This window comes from Crocuta crocuta, unplaced genomic scaffold (assembly GCF_008692635.1).
Source record: "Crocuta crocuta isolate KB4526 unplaced genomic scaffold, BGI_CrCroc_1.0 scaffold68, whole genome shotgun sequence".
In the NCBI taxonomy this organism is placed as follows: domain Eukaryota; kingdom Metazoa; phylum Chordata; class Mammalia; order Carnivora; family Hyaenidae; genus Crocuta; species Crocuta crocuta.
In genome coordinates this window covers 3320031-3333012 of record NW_027532426.1, presented here as the reverse complement: position 1 = coordinate 3333012, position 12982 = coordinate 3320031, and the positions used below count along the sequence as shown (strand labels likewise).

The following is a 12982-nucleotide window of genomic DNA, read 5'->3' as shown; positions in this document are numbered from 1 at the left end:
GGGGAGGAGAGGGCGGAGAGAGGGGAGCCAGGAGAGGGTGGTGTCCAAAAGGGGACGACTGGAACCCCTGAGGGGGGAGGAGGGAGGCAGGAGTGGGGACATGAGGTAAGCCTGACCCTGGTTTTCTCTTCTGATCCCAGGTCCCCCATTAGCAGCCTCCCCGCACTCTTCGACCAGACAGCGTCTGCACCCTGCGGGGGCACCCAGTTAGACCCAGCGGCCCCCGGAACAACTAACATGGAGCAGCTGTTGGAGAAGCAGGGCGACGGCGAGGCCGGTGTCAACAGTGAGGAGGGGTGGAGCCGGGCTGGGAGACCTGCCCTAGGACCCCCAAACTCAGTTACCTCTTTCTTCAAGGTCCCCAAACTTTTTAAGGCACCTTCCCTTGGCCCTGCCCCAGCCTTAACTCTTGGCTACCCCGGGCCTGATATTTACCTTGCTAGGCCTCGCACCTGGACCCGCCACCTGCCCACCCCGCCTTTGGCCCCCGCGGCCTCCTCGCCCTTACCTTACTGTGCTCCGACTTCCTCCGGCCGCCTACGCTCAGGATCGCAGCCTTGACCCTCGAGCCTCAGGCCCCGCCCCTAGTCCTCACACCTCGGGCTCCCGAGGTCCCGCCTCTCCGAGCTCACCCGAGTCTTGCTAGCAGGCGCCTTGCCTTCTCTTTTAGGTCTCAGGCGCCTTGCCTTCTCTTTTAGGTCTCAGTCTGATTTTCTCCTCCAGGCCCCGCCCTTCAAGTCCCGCCTCCGGCCCTCTCGCCCCGCCCCCAGCCCTCGCCCCGCCCCTCCAGGTCTGCGGGCTCAGGCGCTCTCACCCTCTCTCCGCAGTCGTGGAGATGCTGAAGGCACTGCACGCGCTGCAGAAGGAAAACCAGCGGCTTCAGGAACAGATCCTGAGCCTGACGGCCAAGAAGGAGCGGCTGCAGATTCTCAACGTGCAGCTCTCTGTGCCCTTCCCTGCCCTGTCTGCCGCCCTGCCTGCCGCCAACGGCCCAGTCCCTGGGCCCTATGGCCTGCCTCCCCAAGGTAAGGGGACTCCCACCCAGTCTGGGAGTGGGGGACTCTGCTGGGCGGTGCGACCTGGCCCCGGTCCCAGCCCTTGACCTCCCTCCCTGCTCCCCTCCCTCAGCCGGCAGCAGCGATTCCTTAAGCACCAGCAAGAGCCCCCCGGGGAAGAACAGTCTTGGCCTGGACAACTCTCTGTCCACATCTTCTGAGGTGGGCGCCGCGGGGAGAGGCAAGGGTGGGGGCAGGAGGGGAAGCGCTGGGGTATTTTGGTCTCATCTCCACCCTACAGCTATTGGAGGCTGGGCAGTGAAGTGATTGGCTGAGCAATCGGTTGACTGACCCATTCATTCCTTCATTAAATAAGATTATGAGGTGCCTACTTTCGATACCAGGCACTGGCTACGCAATCAGTGAGCAACACGGACGCAGTCCTGCTCCTGAAGGTAGACTATAAATCCACAAAAGTGATCATTACGAGCCAGGAAAAGGGCTAAAATGGAAATAATTTGAGGGCGGTGAGGAAGAATGGGGGGGGGGATTCTTCTGGAGATAAGAGGTGGTTAGGGAAGGCCTCTGAGAAGTACTTGGGAAGGGTTTATTACAGTGCCTCTCGCAAAATAATCCCCGTGTAAATTGGTGGGGGTTAGGTACTGGTTGCTATTGTGGTGGCTGCTAATGAAGTCAAACTGGGTTCTTATACTTGAGCAATGATACTCATCGTAATAGCAGATATTAATGGCACACTTGCTCTTGAAATCATGTCCTGGGCTGAGGCTTTCAAAGCTGAGGGTTTAGGCCTCCCAGTAACCTTACAGAGTAGGGACTGCTAACACCCCCGCGTTGTGAGCGAGAAAACTAACACAGAAGCCAGTGAAGCCATTGAACTGTGGACATAGAGTTTGAACCTGAGCCTTTCACTCCAGCGGCTGCTCTCTTACCTGCAGAGTTACCAAGCCTTTCTAAGAATCAGTGGCTTCATCCCTGTATGGGAATAACGAGATGGTTCAGGTCATGCACTGAACCCTGGTTCTGGCTCAGTAGATGGCCACCACCATCATCACTGTCCATGATTCAACCGGGATTGCAAGGGGTGCTGGGCCCCCGGGAAGTGACTTGTGAACATGATTTGTGAAGACTCTTGGGATTCTTTATCTCTGGGCCTTGCTTCTTTCACCTGGGTGGCTCTGCCGGGTGAGGTGGGCGAGGGGGGAGGGCTGTGCTCTGTGAGAATGCTGGTGGGTGCTGGGCCGGGGGCCAGAGAGGGCAGGCTGGCCCCCTGCCCCTCTGACCCCTCCCTTCCCCCTCCCTCCCCAGGACCCACACTCAGGCTGCCCCAGCCGCAGCAGCTCGGCGCTGTCCTTCCACAGCACGCCCCCACCGCTGCCCCTGCTCCAGCAGAGCCCTGCTACCCTGCCCCTGGCCCTGCCCGGGGCCCCTGCCCCGCTCCCGCCCCAGCCTCAGAACGGGCTGGGCCGGGCACCGGGGGCAGCAGGGCTGGGGGCCATGCCCATGGCTGAGGGGCTGTTGGGGGGGCTGGCGGGCAGCGGGGCCCTGCCCCTCAATGGGCTCCTGGGGGGGTTGAATGGGGCTGCCGCCCCCAACCCTGCGGGCTTGAGCCAGGCTGGTGGGGCCCCCACGCTGCAGCTGCCAGGCTGTCTGAACAGGTGAGGGAGAGCTCAGCCTGGGGAAGGGGATGGGGAGGCTGGCTCTGGGAGGGACTCCCCCAAACACCCACAGTCTCCCTAAGAGGAAAACTGTCCTCCGGTCTTAGAGGGCATAGAATCTAGTCACCTCTTGGCCCCAGGTACCCCCTAGATGTTAGACGTGAGTGTCCTCTGGCTGGTAGCTCTCCCAGGGACAAAGTCGCCGGTTTCTTTCTTGCACCCCCAGTCTTGATTTCCCTTCTGGGAAAGCTCTTCCGTCTGACTTGTGTCCCTCCCACGGCAGCCTCTGAGCTCGCTCTGCCTCTCTATAGTCCTCCAGAACCGCACTTCCCTGCCTTTCTCCACCTGGGTCTGAGGGGGTCTGGGAACTTGGCGGGGAGGAGGGAGGCACGCTTCCCTGCCCCTTCCCAGGGTCTGTGCTTTGTCACCCACCTCAGCCTCACGGAGCAGCAGAGACACCTCCTGCAGCAGCAAGAGCAGCAGCTCCAGCAGCTCCAGCAGCTCCTGGCCTCCCCACAGCTGACCCCGGTAATGACCCCTCCCCGGCTGCTCCAGCCCCGTGAGGAGGGCCCCTGTGGGGCATGGGTGGTGCTCTCAGGCCCCTGGACAGTGCGGAAGGGGTGCTCTACTGGCCCCAGATCATACCCTAGCGCGAAGGTCTGCGGGGCCGTGGGTCCTCAGTTTCTGAGCGCTTCCAGTCCTAGCCCCAAGGATCTTCAGGGTCTGTGGCTGAGCCAGTGACACCCTGTCAACCAGAGCAGCCCCCTTTTGGGGCCATCTCACAGTGTTGGGTTCTGCCAAGATCTCCTTTGGAGAACAGGAGTTGTGCCTTTTAAAAAGGGGAGAGTTGAAAGAATAGAAAACCTAACCGTTTTCCCATAAAGAAACATTAGAGAGATACTCAGGAAACCAATGCAACTGCTTACCTCTAGGGGCCCGATGGGAACAGGGGTGGGAGGGAGACTGCTTAAGGGAAACCTGGATATTTTGTTTGGGTTTTTGGAACACTGAAAATACCTTGCCTGTTTAAAACAAAAATAAATGAATCATCAATGAAACAAAACAAAGGGGGGTGAGGGAGGATGGAAAACTATTGACCCAGCTTAGTTCTCAACTTGGGGTCTTACTACCCCTAGAGGCGTTTGTGTTGTCATAGCAACCGAGGGACGATTTAGTGAGGGGGTGGGGCCGGGCAGAGACTGTTAAGCCTCCTGCAGCACTTGGCCCAGAGTGCCCCAGTTGACAGACACTGAGGGCAGCCACCGCTTTCTGATCCAGATGGGAAGACCGAGTTCCCGAGTAGGGAGATGGCGGCAGAAACTTGACTGTCCCCCTCCCCAGGTCTCCTTCCTCCTAGCTCCAGTGCGATGGGATGGGGCCTGGGCCAAGCGGGGCAAGCTGGCTCCGGGGACTGCTGGCCCATGAGGCGTCTGGCCCCCTTGCAGGAGCACCAGACTGTTGTCTACCAGATGATCCAGCAGGTCCAGCAGAAGCGGGAGCTGCAGCGGCTGCAGATGGCCGGGGGCTCCCAGCTGCCCATGGCCAGCCTGCTGGCAGGAAGCTCCACCCCGCTACTGTCGGCAGGCACCCCTGGCCTGCTGCCCGCGGCACCTGCCCCACCTCTGCTGCCCGCCGGAGCCCTGGTGGCCCCCTCGCTTGGCAACAACACGAGTCTCATGGCCGCGGCAGCTGCGGCCGCAGCAGTAGCAGCGGCAGGTGGACCTCCAGTCCTCACTGCCCAGACCAACCCCTTCCTCAGCCTGTCGGGGGCGGATGGCAGTGGCCCCAAAGGAGGGGTGAGTAGGGGGCCCAAGGCCGTCCCGTCTCCCTTCTCCGGGATGGGCAGAGGAGGAGCATCAGAAGGTACATCATTAGGTGTGTCATCAGAAGGAGGAAGGAAACCACCCCTAGGCCAGCAAAGTGCCCTGCTCCAGACACCATAACCTCTGAGCACGGGCTGATAGGAAAAGGCCCAGTTAGAAAATGGGGTTCCTCCGGGAAGTCCGGGAAGAAAAGTCTGTTTCCTCTCCGAGTGGACCAGTTAGAAAAAGATGATGCTCTGGGTGGGCCTTTTGGAGAAAGGCCCTCCTTCTTTCCTCTTAAGGCACACAGCCCGAGCCCAGGGTGCTGCCGTTGGCTGGCGCATGCCCGCTTAGCCGGGTGCCCTTGTGCAGGGCAGCTTGCCCCCGCTCCATGCAAGCGCACGCACCCACAAACATATATACATTAGCCCAAGAGCCTAGGGCAGGGGCTTCAGTGGGGCTCCCTCACTGTACCCGCCAGCTTCCTTGACCCAGGTAGCTGTTCTCAACTGGGTGTTAGCACCAGACACCTCCTAAACCCCCAGCCTCCCTTCCTCTCTTTCCAGACTGCTGACAAAGGAACCTCAGCCAACCAGGAAAAAGGCTAAATCCACCCCGTCCCTCCTGACTCCCAAATGGAGGGGGCAGATCTTGGCCTGAGGGGTCCTAGCCTGGAGCAGGCACCCGCACCCAGACACTGGAGAGACCCCAGCCTGCATCCCGTGCTGAGGCCCGGGGTGTGTGGGGTGCTTCTGGTGCCAAGGACTGAGACGGAGAGGGATGCCCCTTCCACTGGCCCCCCTCTCCCTCTGCACTGACCCCTTTGTGAGGGGCTCAGGGGGAGGACAGGTTCCAAGGCCACCTAGGAGCCCCCACTCTCAGCAAATGTTTTGAGGTCCTCCAGGAGCAAAGTGGGCCATGGCATAAGTGGGGGGCTGGTTGGACCCTCCACATAAAATGGATCAGCACTTGAGTGGGGAGAGGTGGGGGGATAGGCCCTGGGCCTGCCCCTGCCCGGAAATCTCTCACGACAAAAAGTAGTCCTGCTTTACCTGCAGTTTCTTCCCAACCTGGGCAGATGGCAGAAGTCCCCCGCCCCGGCCCCCCACAAGGGTTACAAGCTGAGCTTGTGAAAGCCCACAGACTAGGGAGCTGAGGGAGGCGCAGGATGGTATCGACTGAACTGAACTCAGCCCGGGCCTCCCCGTCTCTCTGGAGCCCTCCCGTGCTGGGATGGGGAAGGGCAGGGGAGGAGGCCCAGCCCCCTTGAGTGCCCTGTCCCTTGTTTGCACTATTGGATTTAGGAGTGCGGAGGGTGGGAAGATGGAGCTGCCTGACTCAGAGAGTGCGTGTGCCTGTGCGTCTGTGTGTGTGCGCGTGTGTGTGTGTCTGTCTGTCTGTCTGACTCCCCCTGGACCTGGGGCAGCCGAGGGCAGGGATAGGAGCAGTGCTCAGATGAGGCAGCACCAGAAGGGGACTCCCAGCTTTTGTTTGCACCCTCCCCACCTCACCAACTTTGGTCCCTTTCTGGGGCGTGAATGGTTAGCAAAACCGGAACAGTACTCCAATATTGGAGAGTAAATGGGGGCTGGGGGCTTTGAATCAGGGTAATATCCTGCCTTCCCTCCCCCAGACCCCACATGGTCTCAGTGCCCCCTCCCCTTCCCCCACCACCGTGATAGTCTGTCCTGCTTCCCTGGCGGGAAGGGAGTCCCAGGGATGGGGGGATGGGGCAAAGAGTTGGGGGGGGGTAAAGTGCCACTTCCTTTAGTGAAAAGCCCCCTCCCGGAATTAGCCAGCTTGCTCCCCTGCCCCCACCAACCAGGGGAGCCTTCAGCTTGAGCTGACCTGACAACTGTCCCTTCACCCACCAGCTATTTCCCCTGGGGTTTGGGGGCAATTCTCACCTTAAAGAGCCCCCACCTGTCCAGAGCCTTTGGTGGCAAAGGCCGAGTGAGGGGCCGGTAGGGCAGCCAGGAGAGGGGCGAGGGTGAAGCCTGTGTCTGTTTCAGTTGCACTGGGGTTGGAGCCGGGAGAAGGCTTTTCCAGCTTTCCCTGAAGCTCGTGTCTCGTCAGTGTTTGCATGTGTGGAGTTTTGTGTGTGTGTTTCCGTTTGGGTTTTTGTTGTTGTTGTTGGTTTTTTTTTTTTAAATAAAGAAAAGAAGATGTGTATATTTTTGGCAACGACAGAAACGTAGTGCAGATATATTTTTGCCTGTGCTGCTCAACTGGTTTTTTTCTGATACTGAAAATAATATTAATATTCCTGTTGATAAGACTTTGTAAGATGTTAGGGAGCTGATAAAAGAGGGGGTGGGTGGGAATCTTCAGAGGCAATTTCTTAGGCACTTGCAAGGGCTTGGGGGGAGGGGGGAAGGCAGTTGTGATGACCTCAGAAATACTCACTTTTTATTAATGCTAAATATCAATTAGGAAGAAATGATAGAATTCAGCGTTTTTATTCATCTTCATCTATTAAGCTCTCGAATTCCCCGCCCCCGAACCACTGAGAAGTGAAAGAACCTCCAGAGGTTCTTAGGAGAGTTGCCCATTCACACTCACACCCTTGCCTAGGGCCGGCCCACTAAGAGCTGAAGTCGACTTCTGTTCTGGATGCTGTGGAACGCAGATCGGCTCTGAGGCTGCTGGGGCAGAGAGGGAGAGGTCCCTATGATTCAGTGCACTGGAACCAAGGCCTCCCCCTCCCTCCCGGCACCCACGAGTCTGGGGTTCTCATCTCCAAGAGCCTTTATTTTCCAGCTTTCCCCCAGGCTAGGGTGCAGCCCCAGGTAGGCTAGATTTGAAGAAGGGACCCAGGCTGGGTATGGATTCCTGTTGTCTCTCGGTTTGGGGCAGGAGGGCATGAGAGAGGTAGCACATTTCCTTCTTCGGAGGGAGCTTTTATAAGAAACTTCTGGAGATCTTCAGGGTCCCAGTGCAAGGGGGATGGCTATACTGACCTCACCCTCCTTCCCCAGCCTTGGTCCCTTTCCCCGGGACGAATGTGGACGGGGAGTGGGAAGAGACACAGCTGTGTACATCTCTACCTGGCAGAGAGAAAGGATGTGGTTTGCAGGGCGGAAATGAAGTCTGAAAATGCATGAGCGGAGCTTCGTGTGTGATCACGCTCAGTGCGGAGGTGTGAGGGGTGTGCATGCAGAACCCCTGTCCGGCTTTGAGGTCACAACTGGTGCATGAGTGTCAGAGCTGGAAGGGACCTGTGTTTAGGGGTGGTTTGAGCCAGTTCCTTGCTTCACAGGTGATAGCTCCAAGCCTAGGAGGGGCAGGGGCTCGGGGCAGAGCCAGGACCAGCCCTCAGGACCCAGGCCTCCTGGTCCTGGGCTCTCTCGCCCCCCACTGCACCACCTCCATGTGGCTGTCTGTCTGTCCCTGTGTGTGTGAGTGCAGGGCTGTGCCCGGGTGGGAGGGTATCTATGTAGCACTGATTGTCTTAGCTCAGAGCTGATGGATCCTTTCCATAGACAACGACACTTTAAAGACGGCTTTTTTTTTTTTTTTTTTTTTAAGTTTTTCCTATTTGTGTGTGTGTCTTCCCCTCAGGCTCCTGGGTCTGCAGACGCCTCCTGGTGCCCTAACCTTGAGGCTGAGAGCACCCTACCCATTCCTGTACTGAGTGCTAGGGAAGTACTGCTGGGGAAGGCCTAGGCAAGTGAGGGGAGCCAGAGCCAGGGGCCAGCTCCGAAAAAGGGTAACGTCCACACACCCCTTTCCCCCCTGAGCTGGAAATGCAGACAGCTTTTCAAGAGCACGGGCTCCCCTTGCCAACTTCAAGCATCTTCCCTGGTGAGTGGTGGGCCAAAGTTAGGAGCAGGCAGTTTGCTCCCACTGCTCCTCTATCGCGGTGTAGATTTTTCCTGGGGAGAGGTGCCCAGAGCGATGAAGGTCCCTTCAGTGGGGGAATTTGGAGGGGGCCGGGACAGCACCCTGGCTCCCTCCAGTCACATCAATCCGGATTCAAAGTGTGTCCAGCTCCCGACCGCTTTGACTTGATCTACTGAAAAGTTGGGGACTGGGGGGTGCCTTCATTGCCCTTTGTTCACTTCCTCCAACCCAACTTGGGACTCAGGTGGCAGGACTGGAGACCCAAACCCTGACTCCCAGCCCCATTTCCCTCTGTCCATCCCAGCCTGTCTCAATGTAGCAGACCCTTCCGAGGGGAGCAGGGAGGGGAAGCCAGAGTTTGCAAACCCAGGGGCTCCTTTTACATTCTTTCTAGAATCTCCTTTATATCCTCAGCCCAAAAGGCAATGCCCCCTCCTTTCACTTCCGAGCCTGGAATTGTGCATAACCCGGATCTTGTATCTTTGTATAACGGATGTTATTTGTACGAAGGGCAGTTCGTAAACAGCACTTGTTCTTTTAATAAAAGAATGTTTTACAAAAAAAAAAAAAATCCAAAGACCCCTGCATTGTCTGGCTTTATTGAAGGGAAAGGGAGGGGCGTGCCAACTGTGGGAGCCTCGGGAGGGGGACGGAGTAGGGGTCGATTACATTCCTCTAAGCATCTAGAATAGGACTTCACAGACCCGTGAGCTCCGAAGACCCAAATACCTGTGCCCACCCACAAGGATGTGATGCGCACGCCTGGGCCAGGCGCAGGTTCCCTGGGNACCCCCGCCTTCTCCCCTCCCGGGTCCCGCCCCGCTGGTCCCTCGGCTGCGCGTCCCCAGGTCCCGCTTAGCCTGGTGCCTTGCAGCCTTCGGTCGCCGAGCGCAGGCTGGGTGTCCCCCGCAACTTCACTTCCTGTCTTGTGACCCCTTTTCTTACCCTCTTATTTCTCCTACCCCCCCACCCCCAGCAAGTCCCTTCCAGATGACTTCCTTTTGGAAGTCCAACGCTTTCCACTGACTAGTTTTTCTTTTATTTTCTTGTTTCCAAACCACCGTCTAGTCATGCCTGCGTACCTTGCAGAAGCTGAACCAGAGTCGGGACATCTCCTCCTGGCTGGTGAGTGCCCAGTCTCCCCTTCCCTCCGCCCAAGTCCCCCAGTCCCAGAGACCCCAAAGCTAGAGATCAGAGAACGAACGAGAGAGTCAGCCCTGTTTCCCAGACTCCAACCTCAGCCAGCCCTGACTGTAGCCACCTTCCCAGTTGGCTCAGGGAAGGTAGGGTGACCAGAGGGCACAGGGCCGGGAGCCAGGCTTTCCACGCTGGGAACAGCAGTGCCTGATAAACGTAGTCCCAGGTGCAGGTGACCCTGCTTGGGCGGGCGGGATCCTGGCTCTCCCCTTCCGAGGCCCCAGGTGGGAGTCTGGGTTTGAAAGGAAGGTAGCGGGGGTGCCCAGAAGCCCGAGTGCCTACGTGGGCGTGAAATCTCTTCCCTGTCCTTAGGGTGTCCTGTGGGAGAGAATGTCCTTGTGGGGTGGCATCAGATCAGCCTCCTGCAGAGGAAGGCCGCCATAAGCCAGGGCCACTGGGAAACTGGACAAGTCCATAGGCAAGAAAGTGCTTCCAGGGCGTGGGGCTGACCGCCAGCCCTTCATCTTCCCTTGCCACAGGCCCGATGGTTCCCTAAAACACCAGCCAAGTCCGTGGTGGCCTTGAAAACGCCCATCAGGGTGGAGCTGGTGTCTGGGAAAACCTACAGGTGGTGTGTATGTGGCCGCAGCAAGAAGCAGGTGAGAGACCCCTGCCCTCTGTCGTCAATATATGACACCCCTGGTGGGACAGCAGGTATCTCCTGGGAGCTCCTACCCCCACACCTTCCTCCTTTCCCGGCACACGCCTGAAGGACAACACAGGGAGGCTGCGGGTGGAAGAATGCCGTCAGGCCAAGGCCACCACGCACAGCCCCGAGCTCCCTGGTCTCTGTATCCACTCAGAGGCCAGATGAGGCCAGAGAGACAGAACTTCAGTCTTGCAGCCAGGCCGCAGGGGCACGGGGCCCTGGCCTCCTCTGCTGGCGCTCCCCTCCCCGCCCCCAAACGCCGTCTGGACTTCTCGCTCAAAGCACTGAGAGGCTGGGTTGTCTTTCTCCCCCTCTCTCCCCACTCCCGGGAAACATCTGATCCAAAGGTTCCCAGGCTTTGGACCCCAACAGTAGCAAGACCCGCAGGTGCCCCTTGCCAGTGCCTTCTGCAAACCCTCCCTTTCCCCATCGTTGCCCCCACCTCCCTCTCCCTTCCAGTCCAGGAGCCTTCCCTCCAGCAGGAACCTGACCCACATTCTTAGCCTCCAGGGCCCCTTTCCTTCCGAAGCTGAGCTCCGAACCATGTGCTTCCAAGAGGTGCCATGTGGGGTCACAGCCCAGGGTCCCAGGTCCTACTTTGCCAGTCTTGCTCTGAGCAGGTCCTCGTGAGGGTAGAGCGGCTCTAGGGTGTGGCAGCCACGGTGCCCTCGGGGACGGGTTGCTGGGTTTTATTTGTATCCTTCTCTCATCTCTCCTCCTACCCTGCCTTGACCTCAGGAGGCCTGCCTAACTAACTAGCAAGTCAAGGCAGAGGCCTCAGTTTCCGTTCCCCAGAAATATATTCCTGCCCCTGTTCCCTGTGGGACATCCCCTTCCTCCCATAACATCCACTCCCTGTAACAGGCGCCCATGTTTCCTGGAGCCGAACAAGGTTGATACCCCAGTCCTAAAGCAGTGTGCTACCTGCAGGCTGTCTCCCACACAGAGTTTTCACCCAGAGAATATGTGGAAGGAAATGAAGTTCATGAGGCAATGGAGACTCCAAGACATTTTATTATTTTTAAGTTTACTTATTTTGAGAGAGAGCGTGAGTGAGCAAGTACACAAGCCAGGGAGGGGCAGAGAGCGAGGGAGAGATAGAATCCCAAGCAGGCGCGCAAACCTTGAGATCACTGACCTGGGCCGAAACCAAGAGCTGGACGCTTAACCGACTGAGCCACCCAAGGGCCCCATCAGAGATGTTTTAGAAAAACCTATCAGAGGGGTTTTAACTGCTCAGTCAGTTAAGCATCAGACTTCATCTCAGGTCATGATCTCACAGTTTGTGAGTTCAAGCCCTGCACTGGGTAAGTTTGAGCCCAGCTTCGGGTGAGCCCTGCTGCTCTCTCTCTCCCTCTCTTTCTGCCCATCACTCACTTGTGCCCCATCTCTCTCTCAAAAATTAAATAAACCTAAAAAAAAAAAACACCCTATCAGCACTGATTCACCTTGAAAATCCTGTCGTTTATCCTGGCCCTCTGGGTCCCCCAGAGCCTAATGCATTAAAGACTCATACATACTGAACGCTTACCACAGGCAAAATGCAAAAGAACCATTGTTTTATTTCCTAGGGACAGCTCTCCTATTACCCTCGCATTGCAGGTGCGGGAGGTAAAACTAGGGGACCCAGGGAGTCTCATTGAGGAGCTTGAGCCCTAAACTATTCCTTCCATACCAATCCTAGTCCAGCAGGTGGGGTAGTGTCTCTAACTTCTCTCTCTCTTTCCCTTACCAGCCCTTCTGTGATGGCTCTCACTTCTTCCAACGCACTGGCCTATCCCCACTCAAGTTCAAGGCCCAGGAGACCCGTGTAGTGGCCCTCTGTACCTGCAAGGCCACCCAGAAACCCCCGTACTGCGATGGCACTCACAGGAGCGAGCGGGTACAGAAGGCGGAAGTGGGCTCCCCGCTCTGAGGGGGTGGCCCCCGTCCAGCCCCAGGTCTCTGCCAGGTACCCCATTGGTAGGGAGGGAAACCGAATGCTGAACTCAAGAAGGGACCACCCAGGAACCCCAGGACCCACTGCTGGCTTGCGAAGGGCTGGCCCCCGATACCGGAGGTCTCTTGGGCAGCCGGGAACACGCCCTTGGTTCAACGCCCGCTGGTGAACATGACATTAAACAAAATGTCCACCCATAGTGGTGTTCTTGTGGTCACTGGTATGAGGCACATGGCCCATCCCAGCTGGGGATCTGGGATGGGGCATCCCACTGGCCTCAGGGAGGGAGCAGCTCACGTTCATTCCGTATGAGGTCTCCCAAGGCAGGCTGAGCCCAGAGACAAGAGACTTGAGGAGGGCAAGGGACCCCCCCTTTCCCTGTCCCCTGTCCCCCAAAGAACTACAGGGTCCAGAGTGTATGCAGCATTTATTACAAAGCCAGGAGATACAAAGGTCCCAGGGCAGGAGGGTACAGTCACAGCACCTCAGACAGAGGACAAGGTGCAAACACAGACACACCTGACGGGGGCGCTCCCAACCCCAAACACCTAGGTTGCAAGGGACTCCTGCCTCCTCACCTCCTCCCCGATCTATGTACACTGGAAGGAAAACGGGGTGCAGGGATCTGCTGGGGTCTGCCCTGCAGGGGGCAGTCCACGGACCTCTCGGGATGGAGCAGAGGTCAGAGCATACAGGCTTGTTTTCTTGTGCTTTTAGTCGCCTCTCTTGCTCTTGCCTGACTCTGCCTCAGCAGGGGGGTGGGGAGGGGCCTGGAGGGCTGCTGGCCTTTGGCACATTCTGGGGTCTGTGCTTGTCTGAGGTTAGCCCCACTCCACCTCCCCACTGCACTCCAGGCCCCCAGATGGGCCTTTCCCTCCAGC

At 57.9% G+C, this 12982-nt stretch overlaps 1 protein-coding gene across 6 annotated transcripts in view; it reads left to right on the top strand.

The window, feature by feature from the left end:
• Nucleotides 1-12300, top strand: part of LOC144244115 (protein AF-17-like) — a 24472-nt gene extending 12172 nt beyond the window's left edge. For 3 of the 6 annotated variants that reach the window (XM_077779347.1, XM_077779349.1, XM_077779346.1), the window contains exons 13-19: nt 141-286; nt 828-1025; nt 1129-1217; nt 2322-2671; nt 3109-3199; nt 4117-4467; nt 5040-8875. In XM_077779347.1, coding sequence (XP_077635473.1) covers nt 141-286; nt 828-1025; nt 1129-1217; nt 2322-2671; nt 3109-3199; nt 4117-4467; nt 5040-5081 — 1267 coding nt within the window. In that variant the 3' untranslated portion in view covers nt 5082-8875. The other 3 variants (XM_077779352.1, XM_077779351.1, XM_077779350.1) reach the window with 3 other exon arrangements.
• The last annotated feature ends 682 nt before the right edge of the window (nt 12301-12982 follow it).